This window comes from Mya arenaria, chromosome 5 (genome assembly GCF_026914265.1).
Source record: "Mya arenaria isolate MELC-2E11 chromosome 5, ASM2691426v1".
Taxonomy (NCBI): Eukaryota; Metazoa; Mollusca; class Bivalvia; order Myida; family Myidae; genus Mya; species Mya arenaria.
Genome location: NC_069126.1, coordinates 33,282,346 through 33,308,967, shown reverse-complemented (window position 1 = coordinate 33,308,967; position 26,622 = coordinate 33,282,346). Strand labels below are relative to the sequence as shown.

Sequence of the window (26,622 nt, the reverse complement as noted above, 5' to 3'; positions counted from 1 at the left end):
CTATATTTTTATATTTCAAGTCAAGGGCCATAACTCGGCATACATTTACCTGAAGAAAAAAATAAACAAATGTGTATTATCTACACACTGCCCTCTTTCCACATATGTTTCATTTAACTTGGCTTTGATTCTTTTTTTCCCTATCACAGGTTCAAATTGGCTATAGTTTTAAAATCAAGGGCCATAACTTTGTCTGACAAAAAAATTAAACTAACATGCATATTGCCTCTCCACTTACTAAGATCATTGACCTTTAATACTTTTTGAGTTATTGCCTGACTGAGATTTTTGTGGGCGGACTGAGGGTAAACCTTGAGCCCCGTCCGATGAAACCGGTAGGGGACTAAAAGAAAAATAAGATGTGGTATGGGTTTAGGTTTGTAATTTATATTAAGGATGATTGTTATTTCAAACAATAAAAGCACCAAATGATATGTACAACAATTCTCTGGCATTGAATTAACAGAAAACAAGGACTAGAATGGCAAACATGCACTTAACAAAGGAAAACAATCAATCTAAACTTTTGAAACCTGATCAAGAGGCTGGATAAGAAAAAAAAGGTATTGCTAATATTACACAGATACTATAAAGTTATTTTTAAGTAACAATATTCAAAACTTTAGTGAAAGTATAATACAAAAAAACCATTCCACTGTCACAAAGATTCATTAGATTATACATGCATATATACAGAAACAACCACCATTACAGGAAATAATATTCAATTAAGATACAGGTTATACATGTAGTGTTAAAAAAGGAAAATGCCAAATTGTTGACAAATCTTGGGATATATTCAAACAGTCACAATCTATGTTTTTTCTTATTTCCCCTACACTAATATTTCAACCTTTTGTTTTTTCCTAAACACCTTGTTACCTCAACCTTGGTTGGCTTTCTTTTCCCTGATGTGAGGGGAGGTGGGGCTGGGGTTGACAGTTTGTTTTTTTCACCACATATTTCTATACACATGTCAAGAAGTTCCTTTACATAACCAAAGGTCATTTCATCATTCACAAACTTGACTGAAAAGTCATCCTTATATTTTGGAAATACTATCTTCAGGTTGAACTTTCCATTTTTTGATATTTTTTTACCTCTTTGCACATTTTCATTGAAATGTAGGGCCGCCAAGTATTGGCGACACATTTGTCCGTGGAAGGAATATGCTGTCATTTTTGGTGCAAAGTGATTGATTACACTGTGAAATGATTCCAGTGTTGACGTTTGAAATCCTGTGGACAGCTTTTTGATGTCCTTGCACAGTCTCTTGTTTAGCAGAATGTCTTCCATTTTGGCAGCTGCCTTTGAGCCCTTTTTTAACCATTCTCGGGGTTCAAGGGGACCATGGGTGCACTGCTGGTAGAGGTCACCATGTCCAGTGTGAATGTCTTGAACATGGTTGACCACTGATGTCCACTTTGCTGCAATCATGGAGCCCTCCTCTCCCTGGGATGATGCGGCTGACCAATAAAGGTGATTGGTGATACTCTTCATCCACTTGCAGACTATGTTGCAGTCTTTTTCCTTGGACAGTGCAAGGAGCTTCTTTTTCACAGCTGAAACATAGTAAGAGTATGTGAAATATGTACTAAATGAAACTTTTGGAAAGTATCATAAGCCAAATGTTGGGTTTAAGTTTTTTATCACATGTTGGTTTTGAAATGATCACTAAAGAATAAAGTCTTCTTTATGAAATGAACAATGTTTTGAAATGAGATCCTTTGGTTCCCCATTGTGACTGTTTAAGCAAAATTTGGTTGAAATTAACCACACTTTGTCTGATAATGAACAATAACAATTGCTCATCTTTAGCACTTGTCAGAAGTAGGTGGGCTTTCCAACATGCTATTATAGCATTCATGAGACTTATAGACTGACAATCTAGGTCAATCATTATGATTTAACCCTAGATACGGTAATACATGTATGTTTCCACAGCTGAACAAAATATGTGTTACCTTTTCCAATATGCCACACATCAAAGGAATGGACAGTCCCAGGTAAATTCTCTCTAATCCACTTTTGTATTTGCAGATGCCTGTCTGTAATGATTTCTGCAAGGGACAGGCCACATCTGCGTAAACTGTCAGTTGCTCTCTTAAGGCCCTCCAACTCCATATGGTAGCTTGACTTCACTTCATTGGACTGAAAAAGATAGCAGAAATAAATAATTATCATGTTGCTAAATCACCGTGGTATCAATATTCATACAATGTAACTGTTAAACCAGTGAAGACATTTTTTACATAAACACCCTGGACTTTAATTCAATATATTCTCATGTAAACTAGGCAAAAAGGTAATAATCAAAGGCAGTTGTATGTTTATTTACCATCATCTTATTTGAGAAACTAGGACTAGTGCACCAGCCTTCACTATTATGTTATCAAGTTACAGAATGTTTTTGTTCTTGCCAAATCATATGCAATATTTTGTCAATCTTACTCAAGAATAATGAATACATCTCTTGAAAAGTCAACAAAATTACTAGTTATTCTAAAATATCCCCAATTCTGTTTGACATCAACCTTTGGCATTCATGCATTGGTCTTACACACAACAGAAGGCATCGTATGATCAACTATTATGTCATGTTATATCTTGCTTCAGACCCAAAATACATGGCAATGTCCCCAAGCAGATAACTTCAAACATTTGGAGAGACACATGATGCAATAATAACCACTCATTTGACAGCCAATGTTGCTTGACTTAAAATGGCTGAATATCTTGAAAAGTTTATTAATATTAACAAACCTGCACAAGTTCAATGGCTACTACTCTCCCGGTGTGCATATCAATCATGGAGTATACACCAAACTTTGCAGAGTGTCCCGGGCTGTCAGAACGTCCATCTCCAGCAACCACAAGCTCTTCTTCGCGGTCTAGAAGGACACTTATCAGTTGGTCATTACACTTTGTCCACACTCTCTCAATTGCTGGCCACAATACAGTTCTTTGATGACTAAAGAAAGTTGAAAGACTAATACTTAATACATTAATAAACTCAAAAATTCGCAGCACTTTCGAAGGTGAACATCCTGAGAACAAAATGCCAGCACTAAGAAGAATGTTCCCAGCAGGAACACCTCTAACTTTGGGCTGTGACTCCCATCGCCTGGTGTGTCCACATTCACAAACTTGTTTGATGGCCATAGCTGATCCCTGGACATTGCAGACTTTGCCTTTGGTAGGGAGATGGCACATTTCACATCTGTTGAACAGTTCTAAAAGATTGTCTTCAAAAACAAGAAACTTCCTCTGCTTATGTACATCTGCCCTGAAAAAGATGAATGTTCTTATGTCAATTAATCTTCAGTTCTGACAGCATACATTATGCTTTTATAAATTGTCAATTGCAGACAAATGAGGAATCAAGAAATGCTAAAAAATTGAATGCACCAGTGATTAAGGAAGTAATTTGAATCAATTCAAGTAGCACTATGTGGATAATTTACAACATATTTGACTACTCACATTGGCTTAATATTTTGGTGGGAATGATATAGCATAATGATAAAGATGCGCTTTAATACTGAAGTTATATATGACAAAGACTTAACAGGTTTATTTATGAAGGCATAACTTACTGCCTTGGGTTATCATCTTCTGAGTCACTGTACACTGAGGCTTCTGTTTCATAGTCCGGATCTATGGCTTCATCATCAGTATATCCCCAGGATGATGTGGACATGAAGGATTTGTTGAGTGTTGATTCAACAACAACCCTGCCCTTCTTCCGTGCAGGAGTTGAGGCGAGGACTGGGGCTGGTAATGGAAAAGCCAGAAGGTGTGGAGCAGGAGGGACCTCAGAACAGGCAGGTGTCAGGCTCTTTTCATCAGCAATGTCACTGTCACAGTACTGGGTACTTGAGGTGGAGTATGTGATGTGGTGTTCCATCACAGTCTCTGTCCCTGAATTGAAGAATAGATAAATGTGTAAATATATATATGTTGAGTCCAATTGCTTTATTCATAATTGCATAATATGCCATCACTAAAGTGAAATTTGATCTGGAAAACCTAACAAATTCTTACAAAATAATGTCAGGTAAGAAGAAATTATACTTGTGGAACACAACCAGCTTTTGATCCCAAATTAGAAATAAAAGCTTGATCAATGTAACAAACCTTTCTGCACTTTGAAATGAAACTTTTAAGCAGTCAGATTTTCAACCTCCAGCAATTTGACAGCTGCATAATATGGATTTTATTACACAAGTAGAATTACCTTTAGTTTTTCGCTTAATTGGCGGTGGCCTGCGATTCACTTGGGTACCCCGGACAGCAGTTGTTACACAACACTTTGGACATGCACATGAGGCCTGAAAAATGTTAAAAATTGTAGACTGTCTTAGTCAGATAGTTTTTGTAGCTTATCTGGAATAATATGCATTATTTGGACTTTATCTTCTATAATTGTAACATAGCATGGCTTCATGTCAGCTGTGCTTGTGGTAATTTCAAGTTTTAAAAGGGCAGGGTGCTGCGGAAAAGGCACATGGCACTAAAATCTTGGTTAGAATGGCACCTTCTAACTACTATGAAAACCTTAATTATATTTTTTTAGAAATATGGCTAAATTGCTTAAAATACAAGATCAAGACATTTGTTTGTATTTGAAATCATATAACAAGTTTTAAATGCAAGCGAAACATATGTATAGGAAATATTTTATTATCTGTTAGCTTTCAACAATTACAAAAAGACATCGTAGTTCACAAGCTGGTCTTCATGAAAGTGTAGGGGTGCTACTAAAACATATATATTGTGTAACACCCTCCATATAAACTCATAAGCTAAAACCGAAAGAAAATGATAACAATAATCAAATTATTCATTACCTTCTTATTGCTGGTATTCATTGATCTCATCTCTGTATGTTTGAGTTTACCCATGTTCCTTTTCAGGGAATCATCACAAGATTTCTGAAATAATACATAGTAATGCCAACAGTCACAATAAATGTTCACATGAACATATATGAATACCTTTAATATGTACAACTTACAAATAAAGGTGTTTACTTCTTTAAAAAGTAATTGCCAAAGCTGCTTTACTATACACTGGAACATAACATAACAATGAGGACATTCTCTTTAATGGAGATATACACAGTATGATGAAATAGCAAAAAAAGAAGAAAACTTGTTGAACACTGACTTAGACATGGTATCAATGTGTACAATGCATCACATAGTTCATTCTTATGCATGATTGATTAGCCAATGTTATCACGTGATATTACCAAATTCAGTATATAGCTCAGATATTCAATTGTTCATGGTAAGCCTTGGTAGCACAGTGGATATGACACTGGACTGCAATTTTGGCCACACCAGTCCGAAACCAGTCTCTACCTCGATTTTTTATTTGCATTATGGTCCATTTTTTTTTACAGTTGTGTTATCTAAGGGTAAAACATTGTACCAAATTATTGACTTTGTGCTAAGATTCTTTACCAATCTGGTGTATAGTCCCTTTACAATCAGCATCTCGAATTGATAATAATTAGGTTTGTTTTTATTGGTGTCTTTGTTTCAAATCAACGATTTTCTATATGTACCTTTGACTGGATCTTAGCATCAGTACTGTGAGTTTCTAGGTCTTGTTGAAGGTTAAGGGCTGAGGCTACTGTTGAAGACTGGTCAACGGGAGGTGGTATTTCAGCGCTCTACATAAAAAACATTGATAGTTGAAAATGATATCAAAATATTTATTGCACACTAAATACAGTCATCGAAATAAGGCTTTTGGATGCACAAGCCCGAATTCACATATCACTGCTTGGCATTACATCTTTGAACAAGCTCTGCTGTATAAAACTCAGACTTTGAGCAAGCCCAGAAAGCATTTTAACAGTGCAGGCCTTGCTGGCTTGTGCTAATTTCGACCACTGTAAATATCAGTAATTGACCCTATAATCCTTCCTTTTTAAAGACAAGTGCCTTTAAATGATCATCACATAAGTGTTTGAATAAATATTACCTGCATGACAGTTCTTTTACTGTTGTCCAACTCCATGTCCATGTCTAATTCAACTGCGTCAACTGGAAACTCAGTGGATGGAGGGTTGGCGGTCATGTCACCCTAATGAAAGGAACAAAGTGCCCATTAGTATTGATAATATATACTCAATACAAATAGTTTTTAAGGAAACAATTACACACATGTACACTTCATTTCCATAAATGAAACTGCAATTTGATTTCATGGTGGGTGTATATGATTTAAGAGGGAAAAATCCCAAACAACTCTAGAAAATCCATTGAAATTTTAAACATCCTACAAATGAATACTAATATAAATACATACTAGATTAACAGGAGATAAATCTGGAACAGCATCTGTATACGTTACAGCAGTTGATTTATCAACTTGGCCTTTCTGGTTGTAGTCACTCAGTATCTGAAGGGGAAGCGATTTTTTATAGGTATATATATACAATAACCCTTTACTCAAACTTGAGATGTTAAAAGTCAAAACATTTATAAAGCATCTTCAAGGTTCTTTCACTAATACTTCTATACCATAAGTTTTTTTTATATATCCGCAATATAATCCAGTAAATGAAAGACAAATTATGAACCATACTTGCAACTTTACAACTATTTTAATCTTATAATATGCCTAAAAAACATGAGCAAAATAAACACAATGCGTTCATCATCCTTTATTTACAGAGCCTCTGGAAGATACAGATTAAATCAAACGGTAGCAGTATAACCCGTTTTCATATCGTACAGTCAGATCTTGCTTTTTCATGAATGTATGTCTATTCATGATTCATTTATATAAAAAAATTTATTACAAATAAGTCCTGACATACATGTTTTGCACATACATTCAGTATGCACTAATTTGTATACATTTTAAAAAGAGTGTTCTGCTCAGGTCTATTTACAAATACTAACCATCCAAGTTGAAGGGCTAAATTGAAATGTTGACTGATTAAGTCAAATAAACCTGTTAACATATTAAAATGTGCAACATACCCTCCTCACTTCTCGTTTGCGCACTACCGGTCTTGCTTGGACTTGGTCAAGGTTGCTTTTCCTAACTTTGTCGCCAAATAATGTGGGGATAGCTTCGTCTATTAAAGCAGTTCTATAGGCTAGACCGAGACTCCATTTAGTTCTGGTAGTCATCGTGAACATTGTCAACTCAAAATGCTCAGAACACACAAGCTGTGCATTTGCGGAACCGTTTTTCGAGGGACCTTGCCATCCGGCCCTTGAACACTCAGACCCAGTCATCTGAATTGAACGAATCCATTGTTTCCGGAGTTTCTCTTCTTTGGGAAATGTGTGCAGACTAATTCCATTTCCTGGCACATTGCTACATCCCCCAACACAACACCGAGACCGTCCCATTGTTTACACTAATTAATATTCCACACTTAAACTAACATCCGTGTCGTTCTTTTCAATGTAAATAAACAATATGGCGGAGACGAGTAACGACTCTGACGTCACGACGAAAATTTACGAATGAGAAACCGGACTTTCCCGATGATGGACAATATCGGAAAAGTACAATATGCGAATATGATTAGTCGGCTACTACATCGTAAATATTCGCAAAAGTTCGGAATTTTCAGTTCAGACGTTATAAATAGACATATCTTAAGCCAAATCAACGGTGTTGACATAGTCACTGCATAGTACCTTTAAGCTAAAATATTTATGTTACGAATATTTTAATTCACTGTCAGAAATATCGTGTGCATATATTACCTCAGTTAAGGCGTTGGAATGGTTACCAATTGGGAACGACATATGCCGTTGGAACTCCGTACAGTTAATCATAACGCTAATGATACCATTGAAGTCTGTCTCGTCGTACGACGTCACATCGTGATAGCCGTCAGGTGGCATAAAGCATTTGGCTACTTGCCAATGGTTCGTACACCATTGGTTGGCTTTGGTATTCTTCCAGGATGGTCCACTATATCTGTGGACAGCGCATATTCCATCCCGAAAGTCATCGCATATCTGTGAGGGGCAAAGTCGATGTATCTTAAATGGAGTGTTGTGGTACTTGCAGTTGCGCGGATGTGAACAGAGTCCTCTTGTTGGACAAGGCAAGACATGTTCTGTCAGACAAAGGCTGCATGATGTTCCAGCAGCGAGGTGCCTGGCATGGAGGACTGAAGAGTGGATATTTTGCTGAACGCGATGCGATTCCCCTTCAACGAGGCCTCGTAGTCCGGCCTTGGTGATCCTGAGGGCGAGGGATCCTTTAAGCCAGTTCTGGTTATCTTTCTCCTTAAGGATGTCTTTGTACGAAGCCATTTTGTTCTAAACGCGTGCTGACACGTTAGTGAAGTCAATCTGACTCCACTCGGTCTGATGTTGCAGGAATCGCTGGAATTACCTGAAAGTTACAAGATACAATAAAAAATAGAGTGTGTTGTGTTGAAGCGAAATAATGAAATATGTTCGTGCAGTAAATTTACTTAACAGATATATTGTCACAAATTTTTCGCCTGAGTTTTGTTAACAAATAAACACAATTAGAATATTTATTTATTCGCGTTACTCTTAAATGAAACACATTACTCAAAACATCAAAAATAGGCAGTATGCTCAAATAAAAGTAAAGGTGAAAAGGGCTGTGAACAAATTGGATCTTTTTTTCTTGCATACCGGGCGTCATTCGGAACTCCTCGGCCATTTTTATCGAAAATAACCTCGGATATATGCCGTACATTAGTTGAAGTAGTTCGTATTTTTATAATTACATCATTAATTAAATGAAGCGTTTGGAGAGACACATGATGCAATAATAACCACTCATTTGACAGCCAATGTTGCTTGACTTAAAATGGCTGAATATCTTGAAAAGTTTATTAATATTAACAAACCTGCACAAGTTCAATGGCTACTACTCTCCCGGTGTGCATATCAATCATGGAGTATACACCAAACTTTGCAGAGTGTCCCGGGCTGTCAGAACGTCCATCTCCAGCAACCACAAGCTCTTCTTCGCGGTCTAGAAGGACACTTATCAGTTGGTCATTACACTTTGTCCACACTCTCTCAATTGCTGGCCACAATACAGTTCTTTGATGACTAAAGAAAGTTGAAAGACTAATACTTAATACATTAATAAACTCAAAAATTCGCAGCACTTTCGAAGGTGAACATCCTGAGAACAAAATGCCAGCACTAAGAAGAATGTTCCCAGCAGGAACACCTCTAACTTTGGGCTGTGACTCCCATCGCCTGGTGTGTCCACATTCACAAACTTGTTTGATGGCCATAGCTGATCCCTGGACATTGCAGACTTTGCCTTTGGTAGGGAGATGGCACATTTCACATCTGTTGAACAGTTCTAAAAGATTGTCTTCAAAAACAAGAAACTTCCTCTGCTTATGTACATCTGCCCTGAAAAAGATGAATGTTCTTATGTCAATTAATCTTCAGTTCTGACAGCATACATTATGCTTTTATAAATTGTCAATTGCAGACAAATGAGGAATCAAGAAATGCTAAAAAATTGAATGCACCAGTGATTAAGGAAGTAATTTGAATCAATTCAAGTAGCACTATGTGGATAATTTACAACATATTTGACTACTCACATTGGCTTAATATTTTGGTGGGAATGATATAGCATAATGATAAAGATGCGCTTTAATACTGAAGTTATATATGACAAAGACTTAACAGGTTTATTTATGAAGGCATAACTTACTGCCTTGGGTTATCATCTTCTGAGTCACTGTACACTGAGGCTTCTGTTTCATAGTCCGGATCTATGGCTTCATCATCAGTATATCCCCAGGATGATGTGGACATGAAGGATTTGTTGAGTGTTGATTCAACAACAACCCTGCCCTTCTTCCGTGCAGGAGTTGAGGCGAGGACTGGGGCTGGTAATGGAAAAGCCAGAAGGTGTGGAGCAGGAGGGACCTCAGAACAGGCAGGTGTCAGGCTCTTTTCATCAGCAATGTCACTGTCACAGTACTGGGTACTTGAGGTGGAGTATGTGATGTGGTGTTCCATCACAGTCTCTGTCCCTGAATTGAAGAATAGATAAATGTGTAAATATATATATGTTGAGTCCAATTGCTTTATTCATAATTGCATAATATGCCATCACTAAAGTGAAATTTGATCTGGAAAACCTAACAAATTCTTACAAAATAATGTCAGGTAAGAAGAAATTATACTTGTGGAACACAACCAGCTTTTGATCCCAAATTAGAAATAAAAGCTTGATCAATGTAACAAACCTTTCTGCACTTTGAAATGAAACTTTTAAGCAGTCAGATTTTCAACCTCCAGCAATTTGACAGCTGCATAATATGGATTTTATTACACAAGTAGAATTACCTTTAGTTTTTCGCTTAATTGGCGGTGGCCTGCGATTCACTTGGGTACCCCGGACAGCAGTTGTTACACAACACTTTGGACATGCACATGAGGCCTGAAAAATGTTAAAAATTGTAGACTGTCTTAGTCAGATAGTTTTTGTAGCTTATCTGGAATAATATGCATTATTTGGACTTTATCTTCTATAATTGTAACATAGCATGGCTTCATGTCAGCTGTGCTTGTGGTAATTTCAAGTTTTAAAAGGGCAGGGTGCTGCGGAAAAGGCACATGGCACTAAAATCTTGGTTAGAATGGCACCTTCTAACTACTATGAAAACCTTAATTATATTTTTTTAGAAATATGGCTAAATTGCTTAAAATACAAGATCAAGACATTTGTTTGTATTTGAAATCATATAACAAGTTTTAAATGCAAGCGAAACATATGTATAGGAAATATTTTATTATCTGTTAGCTTTCAACAATTACAAAAAGACATCGTAGTTCACAAGCTGGTCTTCATGAAAGTGTAGGGGTGCTACTAAAACATATATATTGTGTAACACCCTCCATATAAACTCATAAGCTAAAACCGAAAGAAAATGATAACAATAATCAAATTATTCATTACCTTCTTATTGCTGGTATTCATTGATCTCATCTCTGTATGTTTGAGTTTACCCATGTTCCTTTTCAGGGAATCATCACAAGATTTCTGAAATAATACATAGTAATGCCAACAGTCACAATAAATGTTCACATGAACATATATGAATACCTTTAATATGTACAACTTACAAATAAAGGTGTTTACTTCTTTAAAAAGTAATTGCCAAAGCTGCTTTACTATACACTGGAACATAACATAACAATGAGGACATTCTCTTTAATGGAGATATACACAGTATGATGAAATAGCAAAAAAAGAAGAAAACTTGTTGAACACTGACTTAGACATGGTATCAATGTGTACAATGCATCACATAGTTCATTCTTATGCATGATTGATTAGCCAATGTTATCACGTGATATTACCAAATTCAGTATATAGCTCAGATATTCAATTGTTCATGGTAAGCCTTGGTAGCACAGTGGATATGACACTGGACTGCAATTTTGGCCACACCAGTCCGAAACCAGTCTCTACCTCGATTTTTTATTTGCATTATGGTCCATTTTTTTTTACAGTTGTGTTATCTAAGGGTAAAACATTGTACCAAATTATTGACTTTGTGCTAAGATTCTTTACCAATCTGGTGTATAGTCCCTTTACAATCAGCATCTCGAATTGATAATAATTAGGTTTGTTTTTATTGGTGTCTTTGTTTCAAATCAACGATTTTCTATATGTACCTTTGACTGGATCTTAGCATCAGTACTGTGAGTTTCTAGGTCTTGTTGAAGGTTAAGGGCTGAGGCTACTGTTGAAGACTGGTCAACGGGAGGTGGTATTTCAGCGCTCTACATAAAAAACATTGATAGTTGAAAATGATATCAAAATATTTATTGCACACTAAATACAGTCATCGAAATAAGGCTTTTGGATGCACAAGCCCGAATTCACATATCACTGCTTGGCATTACATCTTTGAACAAGCTCTGCTGTATAAAACTCAGACTTTGAGCAAGCCCAGAAAGCATTTTAACAGTGCAGGCCTTGCTGGCTTGTGCTAATTTCGACCACTGTAAATATCAGTAATTGACCCTATAATCCTTCCTTTTTAAAGACAAGTGCCTTTAAATGATCATCACATAAGTGTTTGAATAAATATTACCTGCATGACAGTTCTTTTACTGTTGTCCAACTCCATGTCCATGTCTAATTCAACTGCGTCAACTGGAAACTCAGTGGATGGAGGGTTGGCGGTCATGTCACCCTAATGAAAGGAACAAAGTGCCCATTAGTATTGATAATATATACTCAATACAAATAGTTTTTAAGGAAACAATTACACACATGTACACTTCATTTCCATAAATGAAACTGCAATTTGATTTCATGGTGGGTGTATATGATTTAAGAGGGAAAAATCCCAAACAACTCTAGAAAATCCATTGAAATTTTAAACATCCTACAAATGAATACTAATATAAATACATACTAGATTAACAGGAGATAAATCTGGAACAGCATCTGTATACGTTACAGCAGTTGATTTATCAACTTGGCCTTTCTGGTTGTAGTCACTCAGTATCTGAAGGGGAAGCGATTTTTTATAGGTATATATATACAATAACCCTTTACTCAAACTTGAGATGTTAAAAGTCAAAACATTTATAAAGCATCTTCAAGGTTCTTTCACTAATACTTCTATACCATAAGTTTTTTTTATATATCCGCAATATAATCCAGTAAATGAAAGACAAATTATGAACCATACTTGCAACTTTACAACTATTTTAATCTTATAATATGCCTAAAAAACATGAGCAAAATAAACACAATGCGTTCATCATCCTTTATTTACAGAGCCTCTGGAAGATACAGATTAAATCAAACGGTAGCAGTATAACCCGTTTTCATATCGTACAGTCAGATCTTGCTTTTTCATGAATGTATGTCTATTCATGATTCATTTATATAAAAAAATTTATTACAAATAAGTCCTGACATACATGTTTTGCACATACATTCAGTATGCACTAATTTGTATACATTTTAAAAAGAGTGTTCTGCTCAGGTCTATTTACAAATACTAACCATCCAAGTTGAAGGGCTAAATTGAAATGTTGACTGATTAAGTCAAATAAACCTGTTAACATATTAAAATGTGCAACATACCCTCCTCACTTCTCGTTTGCGCACTACCGGTCTTGCTTGGACTTGGTCAAGGTTGCTTTTCCTAACTTTGTCGCCAAATAATGTGGGGATAGCTTCGTCTATTAAAGCAGTTCTATAGGCTAGACCGAGACTCCATTTAGTTCTGGTAGTCATCGTGAACATTGTCAACTCAAAATGCTCAGAACACACAAGCTGTGCATTTGCGGAACCGTTTTTCGAGGGACCTTGCCATCCGGCCCTTGAACACTCAGACCCAGTCATCTGAATTGAACGAATCCATTGTTTCCGGAGTTTCTCTTCTTTGGGAAATGTGTGCAGACTAATTCCATTTCCTGGCACATTGCTACATCCCCCAACACAACACCGAGACCGTCCCATTGTTTACACTAATTAATATTCCACACTTAAACTAACATCCGTGTCGTTCTTTTCAATGTAAATAAACAATATGGCGGAGACGAGTAACGACTCTGACGTCACGACGAAAATTTACGAATGAGAAACCGGACTTTCCCGATGATGGACAATATCGGAAAAGTACAATATGCGAATATGATTAGTCGGCTACTACATCGTAAATATTCGCAAAAGTTCGGAATTTTCAGTTCAGACGTTATAAATAGACATATCTTAAGCCAAATCAACGGTGTTGACATAGTCACTGCATAGTACCTTTAAGCTAAAATATTTATGTTACGAATATTTTAATTCACTGTCAGAAATATCGTGTGCATATATTACCTCAGTTAAGGCGTTGGAATGGTTACCAATTGGGAACGACATATGCCGTTGGAACTCCGTACAGTTAATCATAACGCTAATGATACCATTGAAGTCTGTCTCGTCGTACGACGTCACATCGTGATAGCCGTCAGGTGGCATAAAGCATTTGGCTACTTGCCAATGGTTCGTACACCATTGGTTGGCTTTGGTATTCTTCCAGGATGGTCCACTATATCTGTGGACAGCGCATATTCCATCCCGAAAGTCATCGCATATCTGTGAGGGGCAAAGTCGATGTATCTTAAATGGAGTGTTGTGGTACTTGCAGTTGCGCGGATGTGAACAGAGTCCTCTTGTTGGACAAGGCAAGACATGTTCTGTCAGACAAAGGCTGCATGATGTTCCAGCAGCGAGGTGCCTGGCATGGAGGACTGAAGAGTGGATATTTTGCTGAACGCGATGCGATTCCCCTTCAACGAGGCCTCGTAGTCCGGCCTTGGTGATCCTGAGGGCGAGGGATCCTTTAAGCCAGTTCTGGTTATCTTTCTCCTTAAGGATGTCTTTGTACGAAGCCATTTTGTTCTAAACGCGTGCTGACACGTTAGTGAAGTCAATCTGACTCCACTCGGTCTGATGTTGCAGGAATCGCTGGAATTACCTGAAAGTTACAAGATACAATAAAAAATAGAGTGTGTTGTGTTGAAGCGAAATAATGAAATATGTTCGTGCAGTAAATTTACTTAACAGATATATTGTCACAAATTTTTCGCCTGAGTTTTGTTAACAAATAAACACAATTAGAATATTTATTTATTCGCGTTACTCTTAAATGAAACACATTACTCAAAACATCAAAAATAGGCAGTATGCTCAAATAAAAGTAAAGGTGAAAAGGGCTGTGAACAAATTGGATCTTTTTTTCTTGCATACCGGGCGTCATTCGGAACTCCTCGGCCATTTTTATCGAAAATAACCTCGGATATATGCCGTACATTAGTTGAAGTAGTTCGTATTTTTATAATTACATCATTAATTAAATGAAGCGTTTTAGCTTGTATTTATTGATCTAAGTTGAAATTGATTGCCAGTGAAGCGTATTATTGCAAACATAGATAAGATTACCGCGAATTAAATCTTTAAGTTTAACTGCTATATAAAGTAGTATGGGAGCCTATCTACAAAACTTCTATAACAATAAAAATCATAATGTATTCATATCAAATGTTCACCAGCTTAAATATTAAAAGATGGAGCATTAAGAATAATTTTATTCAAACATTTTACATTTTAATTAATATGTTATGCAAAAGAAGAAGACATCGCTACCGTTGTTTTCTGGATGTTTCAAAGCGATTTTCAACTAATGTTTTTTCAGTACTTATGCAAAAATTACTACGCGATCTACTTGCAGCGGATATAAACATATCGATTTCTGAGGAGGTAAACCGTCCAAATGTGACCAGTGCTGGAAAAAAACCGTCGTACACCCCAAATGTAAGATGAGTCACGCGTAACAAGGCAATTGTTATAGTATGGTTCATGGAAAGTACATTATGCCAATTGAATCAAATATTTAAGTATGCAGGACCTAAATTTATAATTGAAAATCAATAATCGTAAAAAAATGCGCTTCATCAAGTCAGCAAACAACGTTGCACGTGCATTTTGGTGAAATGTACAAACTTGCGTGTTATACGTCAATTTCTCCACAGTCATGTTGATATTTTAAGATATGCATGAAAACATTAGATATCCATATAGTTGATTATAGGTATCTATCATGTGTTTCCGGTGCGGATAGAAAAATCCGACCCTCGGGCACGCTGCGTGATCCGTAATTCGGCAAGCCGCGTTAGCCGCTTACGCGCGTGCCCTCGGGTCGGATTTTCCATCTGTACCGGAAACACATGATAGATACTTATAAATCTACTATAGCATCTTGTTTTATTTAAAGAATGTAATTTTAATACTTTTTGTCAACCTGATTCACTGATGTGTTTTGAAATGTGGAAAAAAACACCTTTCGATATTTCAGGCTCCACCCATTTTGAACACCCCAATTGCATACCATACCCCGATTGAATGCAACATGTCGATTTTAATCCTTAAATATGTCAAATAAAGATATTCATCTTGATAAAATATGTAGGTTGCATGATTGGGAAAACATATCTTAAGTGTAGTTGTAATACATGTATGAAGTATTTGCTGAGACAATGACTTAATATGTGTGCTTACATATAATAACCATAACATCCAGTCGAATATAAACATTGCCAAGTTCGGAGAAATCCGGTGAAGCGATTGTGCCTATCAGTGGCGGCTCTACCGGGGCACGGAGGGCCCATGCCCCCCCCCCCCCGGGCCGGCAATAATGTTGTTTTTTTGGCACATCTTTATTGATTTAACTGTACAAATAAGTTGTTTTAACACAATTTAAATTTTATATAAGCATTTGATCAAATAAACGATTGAACTTGATTATCGAGTATAATATAGTATACGAAACGAAAAAGTCTCTTGAAAATGACATCGGGGCCCGAACATTCGATAAAAAAAATCGGCACCGGATTTTACACAGACAGCTGATCAAAAGTAGATACATATGGCTGCAGTTATACTCGTAAGTTAACTGCTTTCAGAATAAATCATATACCAGAAATATAAGTTGTTTTAAACTGTTAACATGTGCACATGTTCGTCATTGCTTTTAATAATGTCATTGTGTGTAAACAAGAGACGTGTGTTTATGACGTGCATTTGACAAAAATTTAAATTCAAAACGTTGCCGCCTTGGAATGTTCCGTTTCGACCTTTATTATCGTCTAGTTCTCGGAATTATGCTAATAAATTATTTGAAACCCTTTTTGGAATTTGTTTTTACTTCAGTTAACTTAAATAACTATGACATACGAAGTACCTACAGTATCGTTGAGTGCAATCAATATACTGTATGTTATTCTACGGAATATATTTGTGTGTCACAGCTGGACGAGTGGTTAACCTGTTGATCCGTCGACACTGGTTCGATTCCCCAAACCAGCCTGATATCTTTGTTATATTTTTATAGGTTTATCTAAGATCAGCAAATGCTATCTATTTAATTCAATTGATCTGCCAAATATCATTGACAATGAAGACAAATGTTAATTCCATGTCATTATATGATTTAAACAATGCATTCTAAAAAAGTTTGATATGTTTATAATTAGTTGTGCCCCCCCCCCCCATATAGAAAGTCCTGGATCCGCCACTGGTAATAGCTATATGGATTTTGTATTTTTTATTCTTATCTGCCTTTCTCTTGCCATGCGTCCGAGAGATAAATAAGTGCTAAAATAGCGTAACTTAACATTTCTATTGCACTGAGAGGAGAAATCGATAAAACCGCCGTTACCCAGATAAGCTCCAAAGTTGGCAATGATTGGCCATCATTTGCAAAAAAAAAGATATCTTATTTGATAAGTTAAAGTAATTCTCTGTTGCTCGAAATGAATACATACACATGTATAACAAACTTAAATTTTGACTGATACACCTTTAACTACTTACTTAATAATGCATTTATGGAATATATTAATGACTCAGGTAACAAGATTTTTACCGTGCATTTAATAGCTGAAAAAGCACAAATATTGAATGCTAAAAGATTTACTGTGTTCTACTATAGTCTCACATGGTAGAAATACTGTGTTTTATGCTCATTTCTTTAAAATCAAACTCGGTATCCTTTATCTGAACCATTGTTTTCGACAATTATTTATCCTTTTTGGAATATTAAAACGAAATAAGTGATTGTGGTAAACCTTATCTGGGAGTAAGAGTGCATCTTTAGGTAGGATGGATTTTTGAGAACCATCGTGTAAAGATTCAATGCAATGCATCGAATTGTTGCTTAGATAACTTATATGTGCTAACAAGCAAAAATTTAACTGAAATGTATAAGCTTACAACTGAATTATAAGTTTCATTTCAATATCAGATTCTGACTCAAATGTGCTTACATGCGAACCCTTAACCAAGGTTTGACGCCAACGCCAATGGTGTGTAGTATCGCCCTCATTTTCTTTAAGCCAGTCGAGCTGAACAAGACACTTAAAGTTAGTCGAACACAAATAAATAGTATTCGATCATTAATATCCATTGTCTAAAATAACATTATGATAAAAATAGGAATACATTTTATGATGAAAATATGCATGAATTCTATAACATTATTCACAAGTTTATTTTTTGCTACTAAAACTTCGTTACGCAATACACGATGGAAATATTGCGATGCAAGTTTCGTCTCAACCCATATTCATCACGTATCAGGATGGATGTGTAATATGTTTCTGTTCTAGCACACCGGATAGGCATTTCCGGTGAATTCAGCCGTGCTGGAAAACTCCATCTGGCATCCCCCCATGCCAGATGAGTCACGCGCTGTGACGTAATTTCTTTTATAATACACTTTATGTAATCATAATTATGAGATTTAAATAGATTAGTTCCATTAACATTAACTTTACAAAAATATATTTTAAAAAACAAAACAAAATAACCCTTAAAAGACGTGATACTGAAGGAACTTCTTGACGTCAGTAAACATCATCGCACGCGCTTTTTGGTGATACGTACTAAAATGCGTTTTTTATGTATTTTCTCCATAAAAAATGTAATTTATGTATGCTAGAAAAAATATCTATCATGTGTGTCCGTTCCGGAAAGAAAAATCCGACCCTCGGACACGCTGCGTGGACGGTAACTCGGTAAGCCTCGTTACCTGGCAACGCAGGTGCCTTCGGGTCGGATTTTTCTATCCGGAACGGGAACACATGACAGATATAATCATTATTAATTTTTGACGTTGCTTGTCTCTCATTCAGTGTTTTAAGGCATTAGCAATTAATCTGACCTTGACCTTGACCACGAAGTGACGCGATGTACCCAAAGTAGTTAAACTTAGTTACTAAATGAATCAGAGTGTTCAAGATAATAAGGGGTTATGTGACCTCATTCTGTGTTGTTCCCGAACAACTGTAAAGAATTAAATTATTGAATAAAGGGTACTGGAGTTAGAAGTGAAATTCCCAACTTGCCCTAAAACTTTTATTGGACACCGATGCCGACGCCCATAATGCAGGGCTCTCACTATTTTAAGGAGAGTGAGCATAGAAAGTATAAGGGGACGTCTGGGGGCCTCCCACAGCGGGTTTTAGCCCCTATCCAGCCGGGAGTCCAGGGGCCGCAGGCCCCCGGCCGAGAACGATTTTAAGCATTATGAAATCAGTAAAGTTAGAACTCCTAAGAGCAAAATTTATGTTTTGCACACCAATGGGCGTGTAATAGAGCCTCCTTATTCACTTCCGATACTAAAATAGTCAAGCTAAAATTACAAGTACGCCTAGTTTGTGTTGATCTATATCTATTTATAAAACAATAAACAAAATACATATTTATTTGTTTTTACACAGTCATAATATTATCTTTTAATAATATCATATAATATCACTATGACAGGCGTCTGACTCATATAGTATCACTATGACAGGCGCCTGTTTGTTTGTCTCTTAAATGTGAATTAATATCATTTTGAGTACATATACAATACATCTGGAGATACTTAATGCCTCTGATATACAAGACACAAACAAGGTATTTAGAAATTAAAAAAAACAACTGAAATCTAGCATGGCAGGGCACGACACTAAGGGTAACCCGGTGACACATGGCACCCAATTTTCTGACAAGATTACCACAACCAATTTGCTAGGGAACCCGCCGGGTCACCAGATAAAAACACCTTGCCATTGTAGTTATATCATATATATTACATTTTCTTGTCCATTTAAAAACAAAAATTAATACAAAAATATGCTTTATCGATAAATAAACAATCTCTTCATGTATATAAGCAGACGCATACTGCCTGGTGCGACGTATTTGGATGTATTCCGGGTCGGCGTTCTCTGCAGTGTTTTGTACAGAGAACCCAGTCTCCTTTAAAAAGTAAAAACAATGTCATTTTCGGATATTTAAAGACCATAGGTTAAGGAAATTTTGGTATGATAATCCCATGTTGTGCATCTCCTGCTAATTGCACGGGTGTCACACAATTACCTGTGTATTTGGTTATTGGCTCAGGGCCATTTAGGGTCGATTTCTATAATATAACCTCAATATTGCACAGCAGGATACTAAGTTAGATAAGAATCAATACACAAAGGTTGTGCACTATACACAAGTTGGGTGGTGGTCACTTAAAGAAGGCTTAAACTAGGCCTTAATGATAATTTTCAGTCCTTAATTTTATGAAAAATCGATGAATTATGACATTATTTAAATCAAGTTTAAACCAAATAACAGACCGGTTCCGTTTTTTGAAATTCAGAATACCAAGATTTTTTCCACACATTTTTGTGATGTGAATTATGTCATTAATCTTCCGTAATGTGCGATTTGTAAAGAAAAGAAGGACTTTAACCTCTCAAAACCTTTGACCTCTGAAACAGCATAAGCCCCTATCTGACCGTGATACCACATAGAACATGCATATTCAAAATGCAAGATGCTTTTTATAATTATGCTTACTCAGGTACATAAGTTAAGGGTGTATATTCAGAGTAGTGTTCACCAATTTATTTACTATCACTGAATATATCGGTCGGTTCTATGCCGTAGTTGTTGGTTGTTGGAGAGCAGTGGGGAAGTCGGAGGAGTTGGATAGGAGGGGTGGCTTAAACCCGGGAACCCATTCATTTTTATAAGTATAAACAAAAGAGTATGCAAGGTGGTTTGTGTTTTTGTTGTTTGTATGCCGTAGTTATTGGTTGTTTGAGAGGGGTGGGGAGTCGGAGGGGGTGGGGGCATTCATGTCCTGTTCACACTTGTTATTTAGCAATGAAGAAAGTTGCAATTTTCGGAACTGTCACGTTAAGCGACTAGGCGCATTCTGCAACAAGGACCTCAAGGTGCGTCATTATCTCACGTTGACCAACTACACTAAAACCTAACCGAGATACTATAATGTTTCAATAAGCTTCTTCTTTTATGCAAACTTTTAGGTGCCAATGGAGGTGCATGTTTTTGGTGCCGTGGGATGAAAGCTGCTAAACCCAAACCAGAGACTTTTGAAACAGGTCAAGATGTACGGGGTCGACTTGGTGGTAATGGGCAATGACATTACGACGACATACGTGCTGAAGGACATAGTTGAGACCATACTCGAAATTGCCCAGGACTTCATTGACAATCGCCGTCCTTTGCATTGGAGATTGGGGAGCGTGGGTCAATCCGGGGCGGGTTGGGGTTCCGGTCATTCACCAGCCAGCACTCACGAGTGAACAAGTTGCTGGAGAAGACGAAGCTTTGATAAGGTTTTGCGGCTACCCCACATACGTTTGCCAGCTGAGTGTGTGCGAGATAAGGCGCACTACAAAGAACTGGGACTGAAAACGTTGTTCTTTAGAATAAGGTGGGCTGAGTGTGTCGGTACATGCGCTCCCTTTATAACTACTTATACCACTGAATACAGTCGAAGTCAAAAGCATGTGTGTACGCGAATCCAACTTGCCGTACATGATGAGATAGCGAAATCCCTCGCCATATATAAAAAAATACTACGCAAATGATAATGAATAATTTTCCATACATTTACATTCAATAAGTATTATTATCTATTGTGAAACATGTTTGATGTGATAGTTCGTCATTTTCCCCCTGCATACAAATTAGGGACATTGTATAACTTATTACATCACCCAGTCAGGTTATACCTCAATAAATATATATCCTTTAACAGATAAATAATAACGACCAATTGAATGAACATTTTAACAAACCGTAAAGGCGCATATACCTTGTTCCGCGGACCATACATCAGCTTTCGCATTCCCCTTTTAAACCTAAACGCCATTTAGCGTCCAATACACATCGTATTTTAGTAGTCAGTGACAGCATAGTTCCAAATAATGTATTTCCATTTACAAACCACCTCGCATACTCTTTTGTATGTAAAGTATGAGCCCTTAACTCCATTACTTCTACACTTTGAATTTAAGTATCTGAAAGCATTATTTGAGATTTTTTCATTGCCCCCACTCTTCTTCAACCAAGCTCAGCCACGACATACAACCCACTATAACACAATGCAGTATTATCCCCCGGCAACCAAACCACCTCGCAAAATATATTGAATGTACATATTAATATGAAAGGGGTTCCAGGGTTTTAGTCACCCCCCCCCCCCCCCCACTTCTCCGACTCCCCCACCCCTCTCCAACCATCAACAACTACGGCATACAACCCACGAACGCAATGAAGTATTAAATTCGGGCGTACAAACCACCACGTATACTCTATTGTATATTATTATGAAAAATTACAGGTTTTTTGTGTTTACCCAGGTTTCGGTAATTCCACCGACTCCTGAATATATTAATGAAAACGAAAATAGAATTTAGTTTTCACTAATCAATATCATCTATCGCATTTAAACACCCATCTATAGATATGATGATGTTACTAAATCTAACAATTTATTTTATTAATTTGCTCTAGGTTACAATGCAAACTGTAACTGAAAAGAAAACGATAAAATTACCTTAAGATCAAGTCTTGTGCGCCATAGCACTTTAAGTATGAGGTGTCATTATTCTCTATACAGTGACAAACACTGTTGATTTGACTCTATACAGCCAGTATATTAACCGTAAAGTAAATCTTGAATCTGTTGCCTGCAGCCAGTTGTCTGCTCTATTACGTATGACATGGGTTACCCGCCCTGACAATTTCGTTATCATGTTGAGCAGAGTACGCTGGGTACCAGACAACATTACGTGAAGATAAAACAAGAAAACAAACAAATATATTCAAATATAACGATCAACAATATTGAGTATTATGTCATTTGTCTTTATGATGTAATATCCGATAACAGTTTATTTTTGAATAGATGAATTTCTTTACTACCAGTTTTTGTTTAAGAAGAACGAACTTTGATTTTGATAATTAGTTGCCGTGAGCCTTTTATATTCTGAAATATGTAGAAATCTATTACACAAGTACGGATTATATTGCGGCTTCTTACATTTATAGAGTCTTGAGTGCTGGGGAAAGAGTCCACGTCACAGGCACTTCGCATCAACTGGAAGTATGATGTTTATTTTTGCCATTCCGATTATATATGCTACCCATGTATGGTAACCGCTTAAACTTTTCAAACTCCTGATTGATTCAAATTAGGTGCTTTATATGTAACTTCCGAAATAAGGCGAAAATCGCGAATGTCCGAGAACTACTCGCCAACTGGTATGGGATGGTTTTGTAAACGATGGCATTGGTTGTAGGAATGCTAATAACAAAATTGTCTAATATACTTTGATATCTTTTTATATGAACCATGCCTTGTTTGTGGTTAAAGAATGCCAATTAAAGTACATGAATGCATAATATGTAAACTCATACAAATATTTAAAAAAATAAAATAATATTTCATATCATCATTTAATGTTGTTGCTTTTATGTCAAAAATTTAGCTGTATAGAGTCCAATAGTTGTCCTATGGCACGTCTGTAAAGTGGCAAATACACTGTATAGAGGGTAATTTATTGTAAAGAGTCTATACATATATATATATATATATATATATATATATATATATATATATATATATATATATATATATATATATATATATATATATATATTCCTTCCAATTTTGTAGCCCGATGTCAATTCAATTTTGTAACTGTTTAGAGTCCAATGCATGTCCTATTGGCCATATTTTAGATTGAAACGTATGTATTTTGTCCAAATACATGATTATATACGTGCAATATATTTATATGAAGGTTGTACCATTTTACGACATTTTCGTCTGGCTGTATAGAGCCCAAGAGTCAAGTGCGTGTGGTTATATAGAGAATCACGCCGACCATGGTCATTGGTCCAAAGTCCAATCATTATCAGCTTGCTTAGGTGATGTAGATAACAAATTATTAACTAATATGTACTTGCATATTCCAACGATAGATTAACAAATTATATCGCTGGTATAACTTGAGATACTATATATATTGCTAAGGGGTACTTGTTATTATTGTGTCGTTTCTTATATATCTCTATTTGCCATAGCCGTATATTTGTCAAAAGACTCGATAATGGCCATTAAGTTGACCAGGTATAACTTTAAAGAGCAGGCTTAATAAAGATATCGTCATCGACCGAGATTCATAAATCATAACATCTTAAACATAAAATAAGCATGGAATACTATTTGGAATGGGAGAACTTCTCAATAACTTGAACATAGCTGGGTATAGGTTAAACTTTTAAATTTAATTTATTAATGTTCAAAATTGAGAATAGGTAGTATAAGATTATATTAAAATCTGTTATATTTAACAAGCAATTTTAAGTTGCACTCTCACAGATTGAACGTTTACTTTTTTTATTTTTTGTCTTTGAACGAGCCAATTTTTGCGAAAATGCATGGAAACCAGTTAAATAAGACTGCTGATAAAATTTAATCGCAGATTTTTATAATTAAGTTCAAAAATTTATGTTTTATGCATTTTCTAGAACCGTAAGTTACGGTTTAAACCATATAACATTACTTTTCGAGCGGAACTATGAAAATCTGCGATCTGATCTTTTGTCAATAAACTTTTATCATTGGTTTGCAGATATTTACGTACGAGTTCGCTCTTTTAAAGACAAAAAAGTAAAAAAAAAGTTGTAAAAACGGTTAATCTGTGAGAGTGCAGCTTTAACATCAGTTAAACCGTGTAGTGATTGTGTACCTTCAATATGCGACCTGCAGAACATTTCTCGAATCAGCCCTATAAACGACAACTACTATTACGACTGCTATTAATATTGCTGCTGTATAAATTATACCAGTATAGGCTAACATAACACGTGTGTTGTATTGTGTTTGTATTTATTTACTATTGACTTGTACAGTATTACTGTTACATGTTTACTGATGATAAACTACATGTTTAAATCCAAATAAAATACATTCTGATTCTGATTCTTAAACTAGGCCTTTTTAGATGTTCAATATTATTCGATAAGCTGATATATTTCAATACGGTGCAGAACGATACTTATCAATATTCATTAGTGGGATATTTCTAGTATCTTGTTTTAGATTCAGTGATGTGTTTTGAAACGTGGATTTTTTTCCCATTCGACGTAAGCATTAAATAAGTATAGGATAGATCACGAGTAGCCGTTTGATATGGAATTGATCAGCGAGCGTAGCGAGTTCATAATTCCATATCAAACATCTACTCGTGATCTATCCGACTTAGACAACAGAAAGTGTACTGCTTGTTTCTCAGTCCGATACCATACATTTGTATGAGAGAAATGTCAGGAAAGCACAGGAAACAATCATTTCTGTAGTAATAAGAACGTCCTTGTAACATAAGTAGGTGCACGATTTGCACGAGATCTACCAGTTGAAATATCCGACAGAAAAACAGTTGTGTGTGAGATTTATCAAACACTTTTGCAGGCCTATGATTGGCCATGCTGGAGGTAGCTGTTGTCTAATGTGAGAGTTATCTAACTTGTTTTTACCCTTAAACCCCAAATTTGACTATTTAAGCCACTAGAAGGCACTGGGGCAGGTTGTTTAACATGCTACACAAAAAACAGCTCTTTTTATCTATAGTGAAATTACCAGGAAGTATTTTGCCTAAATATTTTTTATATATACACTCGTGGTCAATAAAAACCACACCAAAATGTATACAAAATTATATACAGCGAATTAGGGCATACTTTAATTTCTAAACATGAGCATGTTTTTTAAGCAGATTTGTAATAACATAGCGTGGTAGTTTGAAGGATATTAAATGTCCATTACGCAAATATACATTGGGGTCCGTGCAAATCCTTATTTTTACGAATTGTCTGTCATTTGTGAATGTGCTGCATGTATACTTTGTAGAAGTACACACCTACACTCCAGACTGTTAAAATGTCAGCAAAACGTTTGTCTATAGTTTACATTATGGGACGTTTGAGTGCCGCACAATGAAGCCATTGGTATGGTACCCCGTAGTATGTCTCCCACGCGGTTGTACGGATGGTGAATTGTCCTTAATCGAATATATTGTGATAAGTGAGATGACACGATAAAACCGGCACTGTAGCAGATCGGCCGCGCCCAGGTACACAGTGGACGTCAAGTCATCAACAACAAGGCTGAGCTTGCAGGCGCTTCGGGATGAGTGGAATACCATACCACAATACCGTATACGTCTCATCGTAGTATGAGACGCAGTTGCCAAGCTGTTCTGGATGCTAATGGCGGGCATATTATATATTCAGTTTGTAAATTTCATTTTTTTCCCCCCAAGGTCTTAGGTGGCAAAATAATCATCAAATTACCCACAAATCAACATTTGGCAAGTGTTTCATTTCAGAATAGCCTAAACTTAAAAAAAAACTCTAGGTTTTTTAATGGAAATTCAACGTCAAATTACAGTAAAACAACGGTCGTTCGAACAGGCGGTCGTTCGAGAACCAGTGGTAAGTCAAGGTCGAAGCTAAGTCCCCAACAAATTTCCTTTCTTTTTCAAATAAAATATACTGACACTCAATCGAAACCTTAATAAGTCGCGGAGTGGAGCACTTTAGTCGGTCCAAAGTACACAAATCATGACAAAATCCTTATGACTCCCTCGAGGTCATTATTCGACACTTTTCCCGAACGCGTGTTACAAAATAAACACTTGCTAGGTGTTATATGTTCGCAAGTTGTAAAATATGCAATGACAGTTGAAAGGA

General features: G+C 36.3%; 2 protein-coding genes across 6 annotated transcripts in view; both read right to left on the bottom strand.

Moving 5' to 3' along the window:
- The window catches only part of LOC128234762 (uncharacterized), a 64,464-nt gene that overhangs the window by 19,828 nt on the left and 18,014 nt on the right, over positions 1 to 26,622 (bottom strand). The window contains exons 3-12 of one of the 4 annotated variants that reach the window (XM_052949258.1): positions 17,838 to 17,915; positions 13,111 to 14,491; positions 12,431 to 12,523; positions 12,104 to 12,205; positions 11,682 to 11,789; positions 10,960 to 11,043; positions 10,347 to 10,440; positions 9,706 to 10,030; positions 8,873 to 9,395; positions 8,193 to 8,382 (exon numbers count right to left, since the gene is read on the bottom strand). In XM_052949258.1, the coding sequence (XP_052805218.1) occupies positions 8,335 to 8,382; positions 8,873 to 9,395; positions 9,706 to 10,030; positions 10,347 to 10,440; positions 10,960 to 11,043; positions 11,682 to 11,789; positions 12,104 to 12,205; positions 12,431 to 12,523; positions 13,111 to 13,488 (1,755 nt within the window). In that variant the 5' untranslated portion in view covers positions 13,489 to 14,491; positions 17,838 to 17,915 and the 3' untranslated portion in view covers positions 8,193 to 8,334. Of the gene's footprint in view, positions 1 to 7,742; positions 8,383 to 8,872; positions 9,396 to 9,705; positions 10,031 to 10,346; positions 10,441 to 10,959; positions 11,044 to 11,681; positions 11,790 to 12,103; positions 12,206 to 12,430; positions 12,524 to 12,709; positions 13,078 to 13,110; positions 14,492 to 17,837; positions 17,916 to 26,622 lie in introns of those variants that run through there. The other 3 variants (XM_052949259.1, XM_052949260.1, XM_052949256.1) reach the window with 3 other exon arrangements.
- Positions 366 to 7,653, bottom strand: LOC128234765 (uncharacterized). Of its 2 annotated transcripts, none has more exons than XM_052949265.1 (10): positions 7,002 to 7,653; positions 6,322 to 6,414; positions 5,995 to 6,096; positions 5,573 to 5,680; positions 4,851 to 4,934; positions 4,238 to 4,331; positions 3,597 to 3,921; positions 2,764 to 3,286; positions 1,965 to 2,151; positions 366 to 1,562 (listed from the first exon to the last, which is right to left on the bottom strand). In XM_052949265.1, the coding sequence occupies exons 1-10, from the start codon at positions 7,377 to 7,379 to the stop codon at positions 841 to 843; spliced, it is 2,616 nt and encodes an 871-aa protein (XP_052805225.1). In that variant the 5' UTR covers positions 7,380 to 7,653; the 3' UTR covers positions 366 to 840. The 2 variants fall into 2 exon arrangements, with proteins under 2 accessions (XP_052805225.1, XP_052805227.1); XM_052949267.1 differs by lacking the exon at positions 7,002 to 7,653 and adding an exon at positions 6,601 to 6,966.